General features: G+C 35.6%; 1 protein-coding gene, 2 long non-coding RNA genes and 1 pseudogene across 3 annotated transcripts; all 4 read left to right on the top strand.

Annotated features, from left to right (window-relative positions):
* The first annotated feature begins 793 nt into the window (after positions 1–793).
* LOC108213541 (uncharacterized) lies at positions 794–5,046 on the top strand. Its single transcript, XR_010289919.1, has 7 exons — positions 794–1,269; positions 1,344–1,594; positions 1,669–1,754; positions 1,860–2,068; positions 2,719–2,907; positions 3,628–3,684; positions 4,684–5,046. It is a non-coding gene; the product is annotated as an uncharacterized LOC108213541 (long non-coding RNA).
* Positions 5,047–10,443: 5,397 nt separating this feature from the next.
* LOC108212624 (L-Ala-D/L-amino acid epimerase-like) lies at positions 10,444–15,951 on the top strand (annotated as a pseudogene).
* On the top strand, positions 11,163–12,775 carry LOC108213922 (uncharacterized). Its single transcript, XR_001805408.2, has 3 exons — positions 11,163–11,778; positions 12,335–12,400; positions 12,630–12,775. It is a non-coding gene; the product is annotated as an uncharacterized LOC108213922 (long non-coding RNA).
* Positions 15,952–17,613: 1,662 nt separating the features above from the next.
* LOC108212623 (L-Ala-D/L-amino acid epimerase) lies at positions 17,614–19,206 on the top strand. The gene is made up of 6 exons (XM_017384346.1): positions 17,614–17,946; positions 18,037–18,147; positions 18,257–18,473; positions 18,577–18,910; positions 19,006–19,067; positions 19,154–19,206. Exons 1-6 carry the CDS (start codon positions 17,614–17,616, stop codon positions 19,204–19,206), a joined length of 1,110 nt encoding a protein of 369 aa, XP_017239835.1.
* Positions 19,207–20,491: the final 1,285 nt, after the last annotated feature.

Raw genomic sequence — 20,491 nt, 5'->3', positions numbered from 1 at the left:
CTCTGAAATTGCAGTTGTGACATGTTATATTTGCAAGTGCTGAAAGAACTTATCAATTGCAATCAGTTTGATTGTACTGAGTAATGACGTATTGAATCAATCAAGCACTTGAGAATTTTAGTCATTGTGTTTACCTCAGTATTCTAAAAATAAGCGTATATTTTGTATCATTTATTTGTGCAATCATGTTCCTGCAAGACCCCACATACTCAAATTTAGTTAGTTTCTGTATGTTCTTTTTACTCTTTTGACAATTGCTTGTTTACTGGTATTTTTCTCAGTAACATCGCCATGAATGTTATTTTCTCCTGTATTTTTATTGTTTTCTAGCTCGCCTTTTGTTTTGCACTACTGGCATTTTATTAAGGAGATTGCTTGTTGACAGAATGTCCTTAAGGATCTGCTTCCCCGCCAGCCAGAACTAAGATTGATACTGATGAGTGCAACACCAAATGCAGAACTCTTCTCATCATACTTCAGTGGTGCTCCAATGATCCATATTCCTTTAAGTTCAGAGCTCCATGTAATGTATCTCAATAATAAGGTTATTACTTGTTGGACCTATATATATGTACATATTAAGTAGCAAAGCGTTACTGATTTCTGCTTGAAGTTTGAAAGGATGACTAACTGCAGGTAAAGGATGATGGGGGTGTGTTAAAAGTTCAGGGGAAAATAGAATAGCTAGTCTTCTTGGAAATATTAAACTATGTAAAAAAGTAGATGGAATAATGCAATAAGATAAGTACTCAAATGTCGAATTAGAGACCTCAGAGAATGTATGAGGCTACAAGCTAAAGAATGGGAGCCAATTACCAGATATGGGAGATTTGCCCTTCCCTTTAAGTTGTCAAATTAACAGAGTGGGTTGTTTACAATGTAAATAACAAAATATGAATCTATCACATGAGAATATGTTTCAGGTTATCTTTTAACTTCTAAAGTCTGAACTTAAACTACGCTCTTGTACTAGTTCCTATGTGTTTGTTTTGGAAAACTGGTAGGATTTTTTTAAACTTGTCTGTCCACTCCCCCATTTATTTTAAGCAGAGATAGATATGTAATTGGATTAATCTGTGTTTTGGGGGCTGGGAATGGGTTGTTTGATTCTCAGGGGTACCCAGTTCGAAGTCATTTTCTGGAGAACATATTGGAGATGACTGGGTATAGGCTAACGACTGATAACCGAATTATGGCCAAGACAAGATGTGGAAAATGCAGAAACAAGTTATTAGAAAGAGGAAAAGCCAAATTGCCTCTGCTGTCGAGGTAACACTAATCTAGAGATATTGGGCGTTCTTGCTTTATATCTGGCTTGCTTTTAACTTGGATTCCTGAAATAGGATACACTTGAAGCGTTTGATCTCAGGGAGTATAGTCTCCGCACTCGGGATCCACTTTCCTGTTGGAATCCTGATTCAATCGGCTTTAACCTCATTGAGCATGTACTTTGCCATATTTGCAGTTTTGGTCTTTGACTGGCTGGGATGACATAAACTCTTTGAAGGGTCAGCTCCAAGCTCATTCACTCTTGGGTGATCCAAAAAAAAATTTGTTGCTCGGATGTCATGGTTCAATGGACAGCACAGAGCAGGTAACGTGGATGTTCTTATAGTTACACTAAATTACTAGCTGTATACTAATTTTCATCTTGTGTTCAATGGACAGCACAGAGCAGGTAACGTCGGTTACTGATTTTTACTTTCCATTTCGCTTGTCCTTTTGCTTTTCATGCCTCCAGGGCTTTTCTTCAGGTTTGTCGCTCTCTTTCTCTGCAATTCTGCGTATCATCTCTCTCTCCCTCTCTCGGTTCTTTTTAGTTCGATCTCATTTTGTTTGCTTCTTTATTTGAATTTCAGGCTTTTAGGTGATAAGTCTCCGTTCTCACAGCAGAATTTACAGGGTGAAGGAATGGATCCTGATGAAGAGACCCCCTCCTATCCAGTGTATTACTCTCTTTCTCTCCTTCTCTCTCCCTGCAAGTGTTGACGAATATTTGTCAATTTACTTTGTGATTGGGAACATGAAATTCAACTTCCAGATGGACTTCAAGTCCCCAAACAAGCAGGTAAAAATTGTATAGATTTCTTCGCATATTTGTTCTCTTATCACATTATTCTCTAATTGAGTTTCCGAATGGTGATCGATAGTGATTGTGACAGGATGGCTATCTTCTTATTTGTATAGCGCAACTACTCGTAGTTAAATGACGTGTCAGTAATCCTGGGTCGTTTGGTTCATGGGTATGTGGAATCAGGTATGGGGTTTGTCCATTCCAAACCCATACCTGGTGTTTGGTTGGTGAAAATATAATCTCAAACCCATACCTTAAACCCCCAATGTATGAGTTTTTGATACCTAGGTGGGGAGGTGGGTATGAGATGGGGGTATGGGTATTCATTTTTGATTTTTTTTTGTCTCTATTTAAGTAATCAAATATTAATGTTTTATACAAAATTAAATCAATGATGCAAAAATATATAACAATAATAATTTTATTAATTTTTTCAATTAATATAAATTAATAACTTATTTTTTACAAATATTGCATATATTGATTCCAGCACTCAACCAAACACATGATATCAGATATGATACCTCAAACCTATACAAGCTTAACCCGATTCCTCATTCCAACCCGATACCACTCTTCGAACCAAACGACCCCTAATTTCTTCTCATGTCTATTCTCTTATCTGTGTTAATTGGAACCTGCAGTAAAGAACAGTTAGAGATAGCCATCCAAGCTTGAGCGGTCTCAGCAAATTTACATCACAAATCTTGATGAAACACTGGGTGATTCAGATCCCCAACATTCAAGAGTTTTGATGGAAAAAATTGCAGTAAGAGAGGCTGCGCAAAAGGCAATGGAGACTCGAAATACATATATATGAACTATATGACTGCGTAAGTCCTTTATGAATTCTGCCTAAAGTTCTTGTCTTTTCCTAGAGAATTTACCCAGCTGGTGGGATTAGACAGGGCTCCTATCGATCGTATGATCTCAGAGTTTTTCGAGAGGAGTGTGAAGGCTTTTTAGTTGTTTTGTAATGCCATTAGAGATGGAATTGAGATTATTAGGCAATGGCAGAAGCAATCGGAAATTGTGTTGTGTGCTTTGGATAATATTTACTACTCCTTCTGTCCCATTTTAACTACTGTTTGACTTTTTAACACGTATATTGAGGTGTAAAAAAACAATATCTACACTCAATAAAAAATTTCAATTCTTATATCAAATAAAAATTTAGACTCTAAACTTTTATTTGATATAAATTTTATAAAAAATAATCATGTTTAGATGTAATTTTTTTAACATCTTAAAATACGTGTAAAAAAGTCAAAAGCAGTTAAAATGGGACGGAGGGAGTACTTGGTAGAGACTGGTTTTGAACTATTGTCTGAATCTTGATCTTTTGCTTATAGAATCCCTTTCAATATGTAGTGATGGTTGATTAGTATGATCCAGCTCAGGGGCAATTTAAAGATTAAAGCCAAGTGATAGCAGATGTTAAAATACCTTATCCTGTGAAGCTAATATTTTCAGTCGTGATTGAACATGTCTAATGTAATACAATTTTGTTTTAGATCTTCTATGGTCAGCTGACCTTATTTTCTTGTGTATAGAATGATGGATGGATAATGAAATAGATAACACTCCTGCAGATGGCAACGAAAAGAAAGGTTTGTCCTTGGCTAACTCTTCATCGCATGTTTCAGTCTTATTTGTTTCATGTCTGTTTTATATTATTCATCACAGTTTTTACATGGAGGATATTTTACTGAACTTTTGCATTGCCAAATCTTTACAAGCCACCATATTAGAGATCATTATATGAATCATAGAGGAACCTGATTTGTCATCAACTATAAAATAAACCCCCTTAAACAATATGCATCATTTGTGGCTTTTACTTTCTTTTGGTGTCACTTAGACTGATAGCTCCATATAATTAACTGGATTATATGTGGCCTTATCAGTAAACCGGAAACATGTTCTTGTAGCAGTTAGCCATGGCAACACAGTACGCATTTTATAGACATTCATTTGCTACTTAAATTTTACAAGATTAGTGGTACATAAACATGTTTAAGTAATATTGTACCATGCAGTGAGACAATGAAAACGATATGATAATCTACAGCCTTCCAGATGTGCAAAGCATGTGCTTGATCATGAATTCATACATAGAAAATCATCTTGTGGTTATGCTGTTGCATTTTGATTGTGCTTAAACTTCTTCGTAATACAAGTGAATAAGTTATTGTTTTGCCGCTATTAGAATTACAATTCCTAATTAACATTCACATATACTTGTAGCACATCTTGTATGCCGCATTCATTTTTTAATCTTGCTGGTGTGCTAATGAAAATCAAATGGGAAACAATTGTTTAAGGACTTACTAATATCTGGTTCTAAAAGGTAGGCAAAAAGCTTCATAAGTTCGGTGTCACAAATCAAGATCATTTTTTTTTTTTTTTGTAGTCAGGAAATAAGAAGCTTTTAACTTGAACATAAAACCATATTATGCCACTGCTTGACAAAAACTTCTCTTTGCCGGAGTTGAGTAATGTGATTATGTTTCTCACACATTCGTGCTTGTTCTTGGAATGATGGTATTCCACCTGCTAGAATTTGTTATTGAGTAAATTATTAACTTCTTCGCTGGTTTTTGTTTCAGCATTCTGAGGAAGGACTTTCAGAAAAGGGTAATGTGGTCTCTTGAAGCCGCAGTACCGTGTCAGGATCGCGGTCTCTTGAAGCCGCAGTACCGTGTCAGGATCGCGACTACATGCTAATTTTCATATGCCCAAACAGTTAGAACTCATGTCTCTACATTATGACAAGACTTGGCTTATATGGTTGAAATAGCTTTGGGATAAAAGCAATGAAGTTGCTTGGTTGGAACACTAGCTTGGTTAGTTAGTTTGATTGGGGAGAAGGCCGGAGGCAAAATAGCCTCATTTGGTTGGAGCCTGGCTATAGGTTTTCAAAAGAAGTTTTGTATGGTCAGAGGTAAAATAAACTACTTGGTTGAAATAAGTTTAATTATGAAGGATTCAAGTTAGATATGTTTTATTTCAATAAGTGCTGAAGGTTAGAGTTAAGAAGCTATATTTTTATATATATTTTTTAACAACAAATACAAAATAAAAGAACTCAAAAATTATAATTGATGATAGTAGAATAATTTTAAGTAAAGTAAAAAATTGTTTTTTGGATTATTAAAATCGATATCTTAAGTTTATTATATTCTCTAAGCTCATAAAAGCTTAGAAATCTTTTAGTCATTTTTTACATTCGGACGTCTTTTATATATATATTTTTTGTCAGGGACGTCTTTTATATTTTAATACATTTGTAAGAAGTAGATTATGGTTCGATGATAATGGAATAACCTCTGAGTAAAATAAAAATGCAGTTGTTCGGGCGAATGACATATACATTATATGTTTGTCATATTCTCTAAGCTCAAAAAAGTTTTGTCCAGAATGTAATTCTTTAATTTTTTCAGTTCCTCCCTTAAGGTGTTATCAAGGCCACTTTTCTTTTTCATTTCTAAAATATGCTCCTCTTTTGAAGAAGGATAAGACAGGCCGCACATTTGCTGAATTTACACCACTGATATTTATTCATGTGCAAGAAAAGTTTAAGATTCAGATGCTTTATTCCATTTCGATCACACACACATTGACATTGTGAGTAAAACTTTATGCCCCTGATTCCTCCACCTTTCATTTTATATCAAGCCACTGCCAAATTGAGGTGTAAAAAAGATAATGAAATATGATATATGCTAGGAATTTGATGGAGAGATTAAAGGAAGATGGAGTCATGGAGATGCCTTTTGCTTTCCCAAAATGACATGTCTTTCACCTGCCGCCATTCACACTGAATATTCTCCTTCCATTTACAACTACTGAAATGCCTCTGAGTTCCGTGTTGGGTGAGGTCGGTCGGATTCTTCATGAGAGACACAACTTTGCTTCTGTAAGTTACTTGTAACATGACTATGTATATTGTATTAGTCTATGGAATGCTTTGCTCATCTATTATTTCGTTTCCTGCGATGTTTCGAGGTGAGAGCAGGTGTTGAGATGGCCCTCATTGATGCAGTTGCTAACATGATCGGCATGCCATTGTCGAGAGTGTTTGCTGGAGTTTCCAACACTATTAGCACAGACATCACAGTTCAGTCTCTGTTCTCAAACAGAGGCTGAATTGTGATGTCTGTGTTAAGAGGCCGTTTGGAAACTTGCATTTAATTTCAAATGATGGATTTCAAATGATAAGATTTGAGTTGTCATTTCAAATTCTCAGATTTATACTAGTATTTGAATGTGTGGATTTCAAATGAAATCCAAATTCCCAAACATTTTATTTGACTAAATCCAGAATTTCAAATCAAATCCAGTTTCCCAAATAGGTAGTGTTTGAAATTCCACCAAACACCGAAACATCTCAACACCTACTAATCTGCTAACGTCTAATGACCAAATCAAACACTACTGACTAGTGCAGTAGTGCTTCACAAATATCTCCACGTCTACAGCAGTTGATTCCAAGACTTGCAAAAATACTCCTCGTACAGCACTTGTCACAAACAAACTGAATATATATAAAGCATGCAAATAAAACATCAAATTTTAGATTAATATTCCAACAAAAGCTTGGATCATCTCCAGTATGAGCTGGGGTTGTGTTACCAATAATTTCAGCCAAGTGCTGCTGTAACCTATCCAGTCGCCTAGGCTGGAATTAGGTTCTGCAGAAAAGTAGCTAGAGAATATAAAAAAGTTGTGATGCAGATTTTAGAGGCCCGAACAGCAGCATATTTAATTACTTCACTTAAAAAGTTATTCCATTCTCATCCATCATTATCTGTTTCTTACAAATGCATAAATATAAAAGACGTGCGAATCTAGAAGATGACTGACAGATTACAACTTACAAGCAGCGCATATGCATGTATATATAGCAAAACATTATGACCAACCTGTTTAATAACTCAAAGTCTCAAACTACTATCTTTACTTAAGTTCCATCTTGTGGTTTTACTCTGAATATATCTGTATTGGGGCAGCTCCTGAATATATCTGAGAGATTAAAGAAAGATCGAGATGCCTTTTGCTTTCCCAAAATGAAATGTCTTTCACCTGCGGCCATTCACTCTGAATATTCTCCTTCCATTTACTACTACTGAAATGCCTCTGAGTTCCATGTTGGGTGAGGTCGGTCGGATTCTTCATGAGGGGCACAACTTTGCTTGTGGAAGTTACTTGTAACATGACTATTTATATTGTATTAGTCTATGGAATGCTTTGCTCATCTATTATTTCATTTCCTTTGCGATGTTTTGAGGTGAGAGCGGGTGTTGAGAGCAGTTGCTAAGATGATCGCCGTGCCATTGTGGAGAGTGTTTGGTGGAGTTTCAAACACTATCAGCACAGACTGAGCTGTGTGATGTCTGTGTTCATAGTGTTTGAAGCTCCACCAAATACTATCAACTTTCCCTTGCTATACAATACAATCTGATCACGGCATAAACCCCAAAGTGTTAAGTGTCTGATAATATTCCCCAACCAGTTTTGACACGAAGATAAACCCTCAATACATGACACTAAGATAAACATTTTATGTTGATGTTGCTCATGGATTGCTGTATATATAACAAACTCTAGTGGTCTCTTTCTCTGCAAGTTTTCTGTATTGTATTCTCTACATTTTCTTGAGCATATACAACTTATATTTGTCAACAATTTCCACACAATCCACTCAAACATGTCTGCATTACGCAACTTATTGAATGTTACTGTGAATGTGCAAAGTGCACAAGGCAGGCCCCTGACTATAACTTTCAGTGACTCAATTATGAAGGGGGAAAATGTTGCAATAAGAGTTGAGCCTCTCCCCATCCTACACAGCCATTGCTCAGCTCAACTCTTATTGCAACATTTTCCCCCTTCAAAATTGAGTCACTGAAAGTTATAGTCAGGGGCCTGCCTTGTGCACTTTGCACATTCACAGCAACATTCAATAAGTTGCGTAATGCAGACATGTTTGAGTGGATTGTGAGGAAATTGTTGACAAATATAAATTGTATATGCTCAAGAAAATGTAGAGAATACAATACAGAAAACTTGCAGAGAAAGAGACCACTAGAGTTTGTTATATATACAGCAATCCATGAGCAACATCAACATAAAATGTTTATCTTAGTGTCATGTATTGAGGGTTTATCTTAGTGTCAAAACTGGTTGGGGAATATTATCAGACACTTAACACTTTGGGGTTTATGCCGTGATCAGATTGTATTGTATAGCAAGGGAAAGTTGATAGTTGTGTGATGCGTCTCAACTTGTGAGTTCAGTGCATTTGGCTACTTTTGTGAAAGTAAATCTGCATACGGCGAGAAGCGTTTGCGAGTTTATAATGTGAAAATGGCAGTTGTGTTCTTGCAAACTCAGACTTAATACGGCAAAATGAGTATCAAAAGATGGTGTTTGCAAGAAGAACACAACTGCCATTTTCATATACATTAACGTGGCTTGAAACCATGTGAAGATTGTCAATCGCCCATGTCAGTTTTTGCTAGTTATCATCCATTCAACATGTGAAAAGTCTACAGCTAGCCAGCCTCTCTGCATTTAACTCCTTCCATGTTTCAGTTATCAAGTCCTTAATGTGCTTTCTCGCTTCTTCCGAGACACCTTTGTCATTCATGTAACACTGGATTGATTTTGGACTGTCCCCCCTTGCCATTTGTTGAAAGATGTGTTTAGGACTGCTGACATGGACTATTAATCTGCTATATTTGAATCCCTGATTATTTGCTTTCTTTGATTTATTGTGTGATAATAATGTCTGAGATCATGGCTGATATCAAGGCTAAGATCCTGTGTGATTTTAAGTCAATTATGTAGCCTGATATTTAAATACTTCAACCTGTAATGTCTAAGATTATTTAGAAAGGAATATTTGAATAAACAGATCAGTTTTCTATTGATTCTGTTGCATTTTGAAATTCTTAAAAACCAACACCATTTCATGCTGCAATTTCATCAAAATATAATCAATAAGCTCATGGTAATACTGCACTAGTATATGACATGCAAAGATTATTTATGTACCCAAGAGGTTCCCATGTCATCTACAAGTCTCAAAATTTTTGCTGAGAGACGAATTATTTTTGGATAAGTCTTTAAGTACTGCAAGGCATCATCAGTGTTGGAATTTGTGGTTAGGACATAAGAATGAGTCAAATTACAGGGCCTGTTATTAAGATCCATGCATTGTCCATGTATTCACTGAGTCTGTTGATAATCGACGTTCACCTTTTTGTTAACTCTGTCAACACTTCAAGTTCCTCCAAAGTACCATATACATCATAGATATCGTCGATAGTAGTAATGAAGGCAGTAACAGCAGTGAGGGCCCTCCTTGCATATCAATACTCAGGCCTGGAGTTATAACCCACACTCCAGTAAAAACACTCCATTAACCTTGCTCTAGCAAAGCTTAATGGAAGCAATTCTTATTTGCCTATTTCTTGAAACCATCTTGTGTTTGCTGGATCAATATGACATAAATGCTGCTTGGATTGTGTTAACACTATATTGAACAATCCGAAGTTTCACCATGTACCTGTATATACACAGGACAATCTATACTTAACGAACCACATCAATAAAACTGTATAGCTTTCCCAGTGACCTTAATCTTGTACATAATATTTCTTGTAAAAAAATTTCTGTTTAGAGTAAAAGTGTATTCAGTGTTGCATTATAATTGGATTTCATTATAAGTTCTTTCCTGATTATATTTTGATCGAGAACAGTGTGCATAAGCATATTTGAAGGTACCTTCAGACAAAAATTTACTTGACTGAAAATTAGTTGATCTAAACGGGCTTATGTATCACAAAAAAATATCTTGCTCAAGGATATAATATAAAATAAAGGAGAAGAGAAATAAAGCAGTAAAGGAGATTGACAATTTTCACATGGTTCTGTGCTTATTTTCATTTGAAACTGGCCATTTGTTCTTTTAATAATCTCAGTGGACGCAAGGGGAACAACTCAAACAATTCCAATACTACTAAGACTGATCAGGTTGTTAATTTATATGAAAATGGCAGTTGTGTTCTTCTTGCAAACACCATCTTTTGATTGTCATTTTGCTGTATTAAGTCTGAGTTGATGCCCCAGACGTTTGCGTTTGTAAAACTAAGACGTTTCGTGTGGCGATTTGCACTTTCTTACAAACCTAAAGATGCTGCATTCTCTTATTAGAATTAAAAAATATTAATTTATCAGTTGTAGTAGTATGTGTAGAGCGTTTCAGTTTCATTATATATAGAAGAAGGATCAGTTTCATTCAGTGGTAAACTTATAATAATTTCCTTCTTCTCGAGCTGTTGAGTAGTTCCATTCACTCAAATATGTCTGCATTAGGTGACCTATTGCATGTTGCTGTGAATGTGCAAAGTGCACAAGGCAGGCCCCTGAATATACCTTTCAGTGACTCAATCAGCATTGCGAATTCAATGTTTTTGAGGGCGGAAAATGTTGCTATACGAGTTGAGCTGACCAATGGTTCTGTAGGTTGGGGAGAGGCTCCCACTCTCCGTCCAATAACTGCAGAGGATCAGTCACTAGCTTTGGCCAAGGTGACTGAGGTGTGTCATATGTTGGCGACCGTAACTACTGAAATGCCTCTGAGTTCATTGTTGGGTGAGGTCGGTCAGATTCTGCAGGGACACAAATTGGCTTCTGTAAGTTACTTGTACATGACTATGTATATTGTATTAGTCTATGGAATGCTCGGCCCTCATTGATGCAGCTGCCAACATGATCGGCGTGCCACTATGGAGAGTGTTTGGTGGAGTTTCAAACACTCTCAGAACAGACATCATAGTTCAGTCTCTGTTTCAGCTCTTGCCTTAAGTTTTACAACATTATGAGCTTACATAATATTTAGCAGCTTTTTGATTACTAATTACATGTTAAATTAAACTGCATGTAGATTCCAATTGTTTCATCTGCCAAGCTTATCAACTGGCTTCTGACTATCAAACTAAAGGATTTAAAACTTTAAAACTCAAGGTAGGAAAGAACCTTGATTCAGATATAGAGATACTTGGAGCTGTACGCAGGGCGCACCCTGACTGCTCCCTAATCCTGGATGCCAATGAAGGGTACTCCTCTTCGGAAGCTATACAAGTTCTCCAGACATTGCATGGTGAACATCTTAAACCTTTCTTGCTACTAAGATCCTGAAAATATATTTGTGTTTCCCTTTCAATCTGACAAGTCATTTCTGGAGACTATCAAGGGACAGTTTTTCTTCAAATGAAATGCAATGATTGACTGTATAGTAAAACCCAGACATGTATAATGCTAAATGTGTATGCCATTATATAAGATGAATGATGCATGTTTCATATATACAGTTTTCTTCTATGGATGATTCTTATAATTCATTGGCAACACAGTTGTACATTTTTATGCAGGGTCGTCTGTGTTTGTCTGCAAGACTAATCGGATTTCATTCTGAACTTTTTGGACATAAGACGAAATTCTTATTTCTCTGGGAAGACATAGAAACCATTCAGGTGTTCCCACCTACTTTTTCATCGATGGTTAGTCCAATTATTGTCATGACTCTACGGCTTGGCAGGGGTCTTGATGCAAAACATGGAGCAAAAACTCATGACGCTGAAGGCAGACTGAAATTCCATTTTTCAATCTTTCGTGTCTTTTAATGTGGCATACAGGTAAGAAATTCACTCCAGGGGTACAAGAACATTATCATCATAACTTATGATGTTTTCTGGATATCCTCATATTGTTACTTCTACATTTAATGTGGCATACTGCTTTTTTCAAATTTAATTTCGGATTCAAATCCCAGTGTTGTCATTTTAGGTATTTTTAATTCTTTTGTGGCTATTTCTTTTATTATTTAACTGCAGGCCTTATCTAATTGAGTTGATAGGCTAATAGATTTTATCAGTTTAAATGTGGCATGTTTTTGAACATCCATCAGTGATAAAGAACCATAAAGTAATAGTCTTTTAAAAGTAAAAAAGAGAGAAAGATTTTGCCATTGATATTTCCGCAATAAAGTTTATATACTGTAGCAAGAATGAAGTGAAATCCCAGAAAGCTTTCTTTCTGACTGAAGTCGTGTAAGAAAATTTTAAAACTGAATTAGAGGAAATGCAGCTGAAGTTAATCTCTAGCCCAGATGTCCAATGTGATTTAGGATACTTTGAAATTGTTATTGGTGTCTTTGTTTGGTACTTTAAGTAATCGATTTCTTATTTGCAGTTTTTAATGGGAGGAAAAGCTGGACATCATGCATCCGTTTTTGGCAAGTACCGGCTCAAATAAACGGTTAGCTTTGTAAAGTAGATCTTCAGTTTTTTTAGACAGTTTTAGTTGGTGTATGCAAGGCATTTACTTTGGGCTTCGGGCTTCTTTTTCTCTCTGAGATTTTAGTGGCCAGCTTACTTTTGCATAAACTCATTTTTGGTGCACATCTATATCCATGTTAGCCTGTAGTATAGATAGATGTTGCTTATCTTATAACATGTTGGGTCTTATTTTGCGTCGGTTTTTGTAGGATGATTGCTGCCTGTTGGAAGAATGTACACAACTCGGAGCTTTGCCCGCTCGTGCATTCAAACAAGCCTTTGGAATATGGCCATTCCTGTAGGAAAATCTGGTAGTTGTAGAGAGATAAAAACCAGTAGATGAGTTTCATCTTGATGTCGGGATCATTTCATAGTTTGTGTGTGTGATCAAGTCACTTGATATTCAAGTCTCAAAGTGGTATGTAAATATTTGCTCCTAGACAGTGAGATGACTTTTTAGTATGTTTATGACTTTAGTTTGCTGAGAACTGCAGATAAACCTACCATTACAAGAAGGAATAATGGCCGCTAAAGCTCTCAGTGAGCTAGCTAGGACTAGAAAATAGTATTTACTTATGTTGTATAAAAATGTACGGTCTATATCACCTTAATGATCTTATAATATTTTTGGAAAAAATATAGATATAATTCTATATAATCATGGTAAATATTGTGAAAATATTATTTAATTATATTAACTTTCGTTAAAGTAAGAAACGGTGAGGGTTAGAGAAAGGAAAGGAGAAACAGGAAAGGTACGTGCGAGTGAAAGGAGGGAGGCGATGGAGCCACCGTCGACTGCGACGACGGGGTTTTCGCGGAGGAAGAAAGTGCCGAAGGAGGGGGGAACACAGCACGCGAGGGAGATAAGTTATGTGTCGTGACTCTGGTGAGGTTGCTGTTGGTAATGGTGTCGAGAGACGGCAAAACCGCCGATCTTGGCGGAGTCTGGAGAGGGAGGGAGGCGGCAGACTGCCGGAAAACTTTCCGGTTGGCAGTGGTGGCGAAGAATGAAGGAGGAGGGAGAGAGGAGAAATGGGGAAGAAGGGTGAGTTGGAGGAGATGAGGCTGCTTACGTACAGAATAAATGTATTTTCGATTTATTTTTAAACTTGCCACATCAGCCGAACGTAACGGAAGTTCATAAAAATTTAACGGAAGGATTTTGATAGGAAAAATTCAAAATTTCAATTACTTACCTATTTTTATTTAAAGATCAAGGACCTGAAAAAAAAGTGCCAATAGTTCAATGACATTAAAATTAATTTTCCCAATTTTACACATATATTATGTGCACACTTTTCTTTTCTACTAACAAATATAGTGACATATTATAAACAATCACTAATATATATGCCACAAATTTTAGTTATTAAAATAATTAATAAAAATTATATTTAATTTTGCTTTGTTTATTTGATTTTGTTTGAACGTTTTTTTTAAAATGATATAATTGCAACAAAATGTGCACGAAAACTGCACAAAAAGCACACGACAATTTCAAAACATATATGGATTTGACATTAGGTACACTTTGCACCTTGACATTCAATAGATTACGTAACGCGGACATTTTTCAGTAGATTGGAACTACTCGATAGGTAAACTTATAATAATTTTGTTCTTCTCTAGCTCTTGAGTAGTTCCAATCCACTCAAATATGTCTGCATTACGCAACTTATTGAATGTTCCTGTGAATGTGCAAAGTGCACAAGGCAGGCCCCTGACTATAACTTTCAGTGACTCAATTTTGAAAGGGGGAAAATGTTGCAATAAGAGTTAAGCTGAGCAATGGCTGTGTAGGATGGGGAGAGGCTCCTACTTTTCGTCCCATAGCAGCAGAGGGTCAGCAGCTAGTTTTGGCCAAGGTGACTGAGGTGTGTGATATGTTGACAACGAGGACTACTGGAATGCCTCTGATTTCAGTGTTGAGTAAGGTTGGACGGATTCTGTAGGGACAAAACTTGGCTTCTGTAAGTTACTTGTACATGACTATGTATATTGTATTAGTCTTTGAACTGCTTTGCTCATCTATTGTTTCTTTTTTTTTTGCGATGTTTCAAGGTGAGAGCTGGTGTTGAGATGGCAATCATCGATGCAGTTGCTAACATGATCGGCATGCCATCGTGGAGAGTGGAGCTTCAAACACTATGAACACAGACATCACAGTTCAGTCTCTGTTTGAGCTCTTGCCTTGTTTTCAGACCAGTTTTAGAACATTATGACCTTACATAATAATATTCACCAGTGTTTTTATTACTAATTACATGTTAAATTATACTATATGTAGATTCCTATTGTTTCATCTGACAAGGCTTATCAATTGGGTTCCGACTACCTTACTAAAGGATTTAAAACTTTAAAACTCAAGGTAGGGAAGAACCTTAATTCAGATATCGAGATGATTAGAGCTGTACGCAAGGCGCACCCTGATTGATCCCTAATCCTGGATGCCAATGAAGGGTACTCCTCTTCGGAAGCTATACAAGTTCTCCAGACGTTGCATGGTGAACATCTTAAACCTTTCTTGCTACTAAGATCCTGAAAATATATTTGTGTTTCCCTTTCAATCTGACAAGTCATTTTCTACAAATTGTTATTGCTTTGCAGAAATGAAGTTGTCTCCGGTTATGTTTGAGCAGCCAATCCATAGGAGTGACTGGGAAGGTCATGATCGGGTTAACAAGATCGCCAAAGAGAAATATGGTGTATCTGTTGCAACTGACGAGAGTTGTCGGGGCCTGGACGATGCAAAGATGATTATTGAAGGAAATCTGGCAGACGTCATCAACATCAAGTTGGCGAAACATGGGGTGCTTGGAACTTATGATTGGTGGGATGGCTGAGAGCAGATTTGCAGTAGGTTTTTCTGGTCACCTTGCTGCAGGCCTGGGATGTTTCAAGTAAGGAGTTGTTGGAATTATGATTCAAAACTGTAATTAAAATATTAATTAGTTGATTATGTTTTAATGTCTCTTTAATTAGAGAAAATTTGTAACTTCATAAACTTATTATGTGCACTAATAATGCTTAATTATGTGATTTGTACGAGCTCTATATAAAGAGCATTTTTATTAATAAAATTATAAACTTCCATGTCTCTCCTATAAGCTTCCACCTAATATATTATATCTATCTCCCTCTTGTATCTTATAACCAACATGAGTACATATTAGGTTTTTTCTTATCATTGCATTTTGCTGCAGTTTTTGGTTATTTTTGGCGATTATGACCTCTATAATGTAATATTATCACAGATATATTGATCTAGATTCCCCATTTCATCTGTCTGAAGATCCAATGATTGACGGTTATGAAGGTAAAATTTTATTGTAGTTTTGTGGATCAATTGTCATCTGTCTGAAGATCCAATGATTGACGGTTATGAAGGTAAAATTTTATTGTAGTTTTGTGGATCAATTGTCAGTTAAACACACATTCATATCTGTAACTCTTTCATGTTTTCTCTTGCTAGTTTCTGGTCCAGTTTACAAATATCTCAGAGGCAACAGTGCTATGTTCCGCTGGTAAAAGGGCAATATAATCAGAGGCAACGGTGTTTGGCAACATCAGATTACCACTTCTTTTCAATAAAAGTTGCTTCCACTTCAAGGTTGTATGTTGGGATAAAAGTTTCAATAAAAGTTGCTGCATGTTCAGTTTTTTGGACTTTTAATATCGTAATCCAGAGCTAGCTTATCTAGCTTCTCGTCAATGAATTCTTCTTTTTCATGCAACTGTTTCTTTTTGTTTTTCGAAGATCAAATCAGTTTAATATTGCATCCACTTGTTTTATCTATTTTATGTATTTTTAGTTATAACATATATTTTCATATATGACTCAAATTTTATACATTCAAAATTTTAGATACAGTTTAACATTCAGTTAGTACTCAGTAACATACTAGATGTCTGCTCCTCTATTTTGTCAAATTTTATATGTTAATCAGTTATCATAAAAAATTAAAGTATAACTTACTGGAAAGATATATTATTATTTTTCAAAATAAATTAACATATTTAACTTTAAATTTTCATATTAAATTAATATAAACTATTCTTTTAAGAAAATAAGTAAACTAAAGTATTAAACTATATTGATATAGTTGCTTTATATAATGTTGCTGTGATTTTTAATGTATTATCCAACAAAATGTGCACGAAAACTGCACGACAATTTCACATTAGGTACACGAATCCTAAATGGCTCGGATACAAATTTCAATTTTAAGTACACTCCATTAACCTTGCTCTAGCAAAGCTTAATGGAAGCAATTCTTATTTGCATGTCAATTGCCCATTTCTTGAAACCATCTTGTGTAGCTAGTTTTTGCTGGATCAATATGACATAAATGCTGCTTGGATTGTGTTAACACTATATTGAACAATCTGAAGTTTCACCATGTACCTGTATATACACAGGACAATCTATACTTAACGAACCACATCAATAAAACTGTATAGCTTTCCCAGTGATCTTAATCTTGTACATAATACTTCTTTTAAAATGTCTTCTGTTTAAAGTAGAAGTGTATTCAGTGTTGCATTATAATTGGATTTCATTATAAGTTCTTTCCTGATTATATATTAATCGAGAACAGTGTGCATAAGCATCTTTGAAGGTACCTTGAGACAAAAATTTACTTGACTGAAAATTAGTTGATCTACACAGGCTTATGTATCACAAAAAAATATCTTGCGCAAGGATTATATTATAAAATAAAGAAGAAGAGAAATAAAGAATTAAAGGAGATTGACAATTCTTTGCTTATTTTCATTTGAAACTGGCCATTTGTTCTTTTAATACTCTCAGTGGACGCAAGGGGACAACTCAAACAATTCCAATACTACTAAGACTGATCAGGTTGTTAATGCATATGAAAATGGCAGTTGTGTTCTTCTTGCAAACACCATCTTTTGATAATCATTTTGCTGTATTAAGTCTGAGTTGATGCCCCAGACGTTTGCATTTGTGAGATTAAGACGTTTCGTGTGGCGATTTGCACTTTCTTACAAACCTAAAGATGCTGCATTCTCTTATTAGGATTATAAAATATTAATTTATCAGTTGTAGTAGTATGTGTGGAGCGTTTCAGTTTCATTATATATAGAAGAAGGATCAGTTTCATTCAGTGGTAAACTTGTAATAATTTCCTTCTTCTCGAGCTCTTGAGTAGTTCCATTCACTGAAATATGTCTGCATTAGTTAACCTATTGAATGTTACTGTGAATGTGCAAAATGCACAAGGCAGGCCCCTGAATATACCTTTCAGTGACTCAATCAGCATTGCGAATTCAATGTTATTAAAGGCGGAAAATGTTGCTATACGAGTTGAGCTGACCAATGGTTCTGTAGGTTGGGGAGAGGCTCCCACTCTCCGTCCAATAACCGCAGAGGATCAGTCACTAGCTTTGGCCAAGGTGACTGAGGTGTGTGATATGTTGGCGAAGATAGATACTGAAATGCCTCTGAGTTCATTGTTGAGTGAGGTCGGACGGATTCTGCAAGGACACAAATTTGTTTCTGTAAGTTACTTGCACATGACTATGTATATTGTATTAGTCTTTGGAATGCTTTGCTCATCTATTGTTTCTTTTTCTTTGCGATGTTTCAAGGTGAGAGCTGGTGTTGAGATGGCCCTCATTGATGCAGTTGCCAACATGATCGGCGTGCCACTGTGGAGAGTGTTTGGTGGGGTTTCCAACACTATCAGCACAGATATCACAGTTAAGTCTCTGTTTCAGCTCTTGCCTTAAGTTTTACAACATTATGACCTTACATAATATTTAACATCTTTTTGATTACTAATTCCATGTTAAATTATACTGCATGTAGATTCCAATTGTTTCATCTGCCAAGGCTTATCAACTGGCTTCTGACTATCAAACTAAAGGATTTAAAACTTTAAAACTCAAGGTAGGAAAGAACCTTAATTCAGATATAGAGATGCTTAGAGCTGTACGCAGGGCGCACCCTGATTGCTCCCTTATCCTGGATGCCAATGAAGGGTACTCCTCTTCGGAAGCTATACAAGTTCTCCAGACATTGCATGGTGAACATCTTAAACCATTCTTGCTACTAAGATCCTGAAGATATATTTGTGTTTGTCTTTCAATCTGACAAGTCATTTTCTTCAAATTGTTACTGCTTTGCAGAAATGAAGTTGTTGCCAGTTCTGTTTGAGCAACCGGTCCATAGTAGTGACTGGGAAGGTCTTGGTCAGGTTACCAAGATTGCAAAAGAGAAATATGGCGTATCTGTTGCAGCTGATGAGAGTTGCCGGGGCCTGGACGATGCAAAGATGATCATTGAAAGAAATCTGGCAGACGTCATCAACATCAAGATGGCAAAACTTGGGGTACTTGGAGCCATTGAAATCATTGAATTGGCAAAAGCATCTGGTTTGGAGCTTATGATCGGTGGGATGGCTGAGAGCAGACTTGCAGTAGGTTTTTCTGGTCACCTTGCTGCAGGGCTCGGATGTTTCAAGTAAGTAGCACATATCAGGTTTTTCTCATTAAAATTTGCTGCAGTTTTTGGTTATTTTTGACGATTCTGACCTATATAATGTAATATTATGACAGATATATTGATCTAGATTCCCCATTTCATCTCTCAGAAGATCCGGTGCTTGACGGTTATGAAGGTAAAATTTTATTTTTAGTTATGTGGATCAATTGTCAGTTTAAGACACATTCATATCTGTAACTCTTTAATGTTTTCTCTGGCTAGTTTCTGGGCCTGTTTACGAGTTCACAAACAAGGCAGTTTTATCAGCAATGTAGTGGGTGTTCGGCAACATCAGATTACCACTTGTTTTCAATAAAAGTCGCTTCCACTTCATGGCTGTATGTTTGGATACCAGGAGCAAGTTCAGTTTTTTGGGCTTATAAATTATAATATCAGAATCCAGAGCTAGCTTATCTAGTTTCTCGTCAATGAATTCTTCTTTTTCATGCAACTGTTTCTTTTTGTTTTTTGAAGAGCAAATCAGTTTAATATTGCATCCACTTGTTTTATCTATTTTATGGAATTTTAGTTATAACATATATTTTCATATATGACTCAAATTTTATACATTCAAAAGTTTAGATACGGTTTAACATTCAGTTAGTACTCAGTAACATACTAGATGTCTGCTCCTCTATTTTGTCAAATTTCATATGTTAATCAATTATCATAAAAAATTAAAGTATAAGTTACTGGAAAGATATATTTTTATTTTTCAAAATAAATTAACATATTTAACTTTTAATTTTCATATTAAATTAATATAAACTACTCCCTCCGTCCCAAAATAGTTGTCACATTTCTATTTTTGTTGGTCAAATTGACCAAGTTTTGACCAAAGATTATAAGTCAATCACTCATTATTTTAAAAAACTGAAAATTACATCTTAAAGTATATTAAAAGTTATTTCCGGTGACATATTTTTTTTATTTTGTCAATTGATAAAATATTAATAAATTTCAGTCAAACTTTAGTCAATTTGACCGGCACAAAACCAAATGTGACAACTATTTTGGGACGGAGGAAGTATTCTTTTAAGAAACTAAGAGCATCTCCAACGGTGTTGGCTCGTTGGCTATAATCGTTGGCTAAATTGGACCTGTAAGATATTATGTCAAATTTGTTGAACCTGTAAGACATTTCTCTTCAATGGTATTGGATATATTGGTTGGCTATAATTTAAAAATAGCATGTTATTAATATTTTAGATTGTTAAAATAGAATATATCAGTTCAATATGGTAATAAATGATGTGCAATCTTCCTACAGATTTCTTACAGACCTGCAGAGGTTCGACAAATTTAGTCATCCATAGGAGGTTGACTAAATTTATAGACAACAGGTCACTGTGGTTGGAGCGTGAATTTTTGAAGTGGTTGGCTAAATTTTTTATTTTTGGCATGACAACTCACTTTTTAGCTAAGGGGGCTTCATGGTTGGAGATGCTCTAAGTGAACTAAAGTATTAAACTATATTGATATAGTTGCTCTATATAATGTTGATGTGATTTTTAATGTATTATCCAACAAAATGTGCACGAAAACTGCACGACAATTTCA

This window comes from Daucus carota, chromosome 3, assembly GCF_001625215.2.
Source record: "Daucus carota subsp. sativus chromosome 3, DH1 v3.0, whole genome shotgun sequence".
In the NCBI taxonomy this organism is placed as follows: domain Eukaryota; kingdom Viridiplantae; phylum Streptophyta; class Magnoliopsida; order Apiales; family Apiaceae; genus Daucus; species Daucus carota.
Note: the sequence above shows the minus strand (reverse complement) of the source record. Positions and strands in the feature narration are given on the sequence as shown.

Excerpts from the sequence above, each read along its gene's own strand:
- LOC108212623 (XM_017384346.1), top strand. The coding sequence starts at position 17,614 with ATGTCTGCATTAGTTAACCTATTGAATGTTACTGTGAATGTGCAAAAT. Across the intron at positions 18,148-18,256 it reads CTATCAGCACAGATATCACA|ATTCCAATTGTTTCATCTGC; the intron begins GTTAAGTCTCTG and ends TACTGCATGTAG. Across the intron at positions 19,068-19,153 it reads GGTGCTTGACGGTTATGAAG|TTTCTGGGCCTGTTTACGAG; the intron begins GTAAAATTTTAT and ends TTCTCTGGCTAG.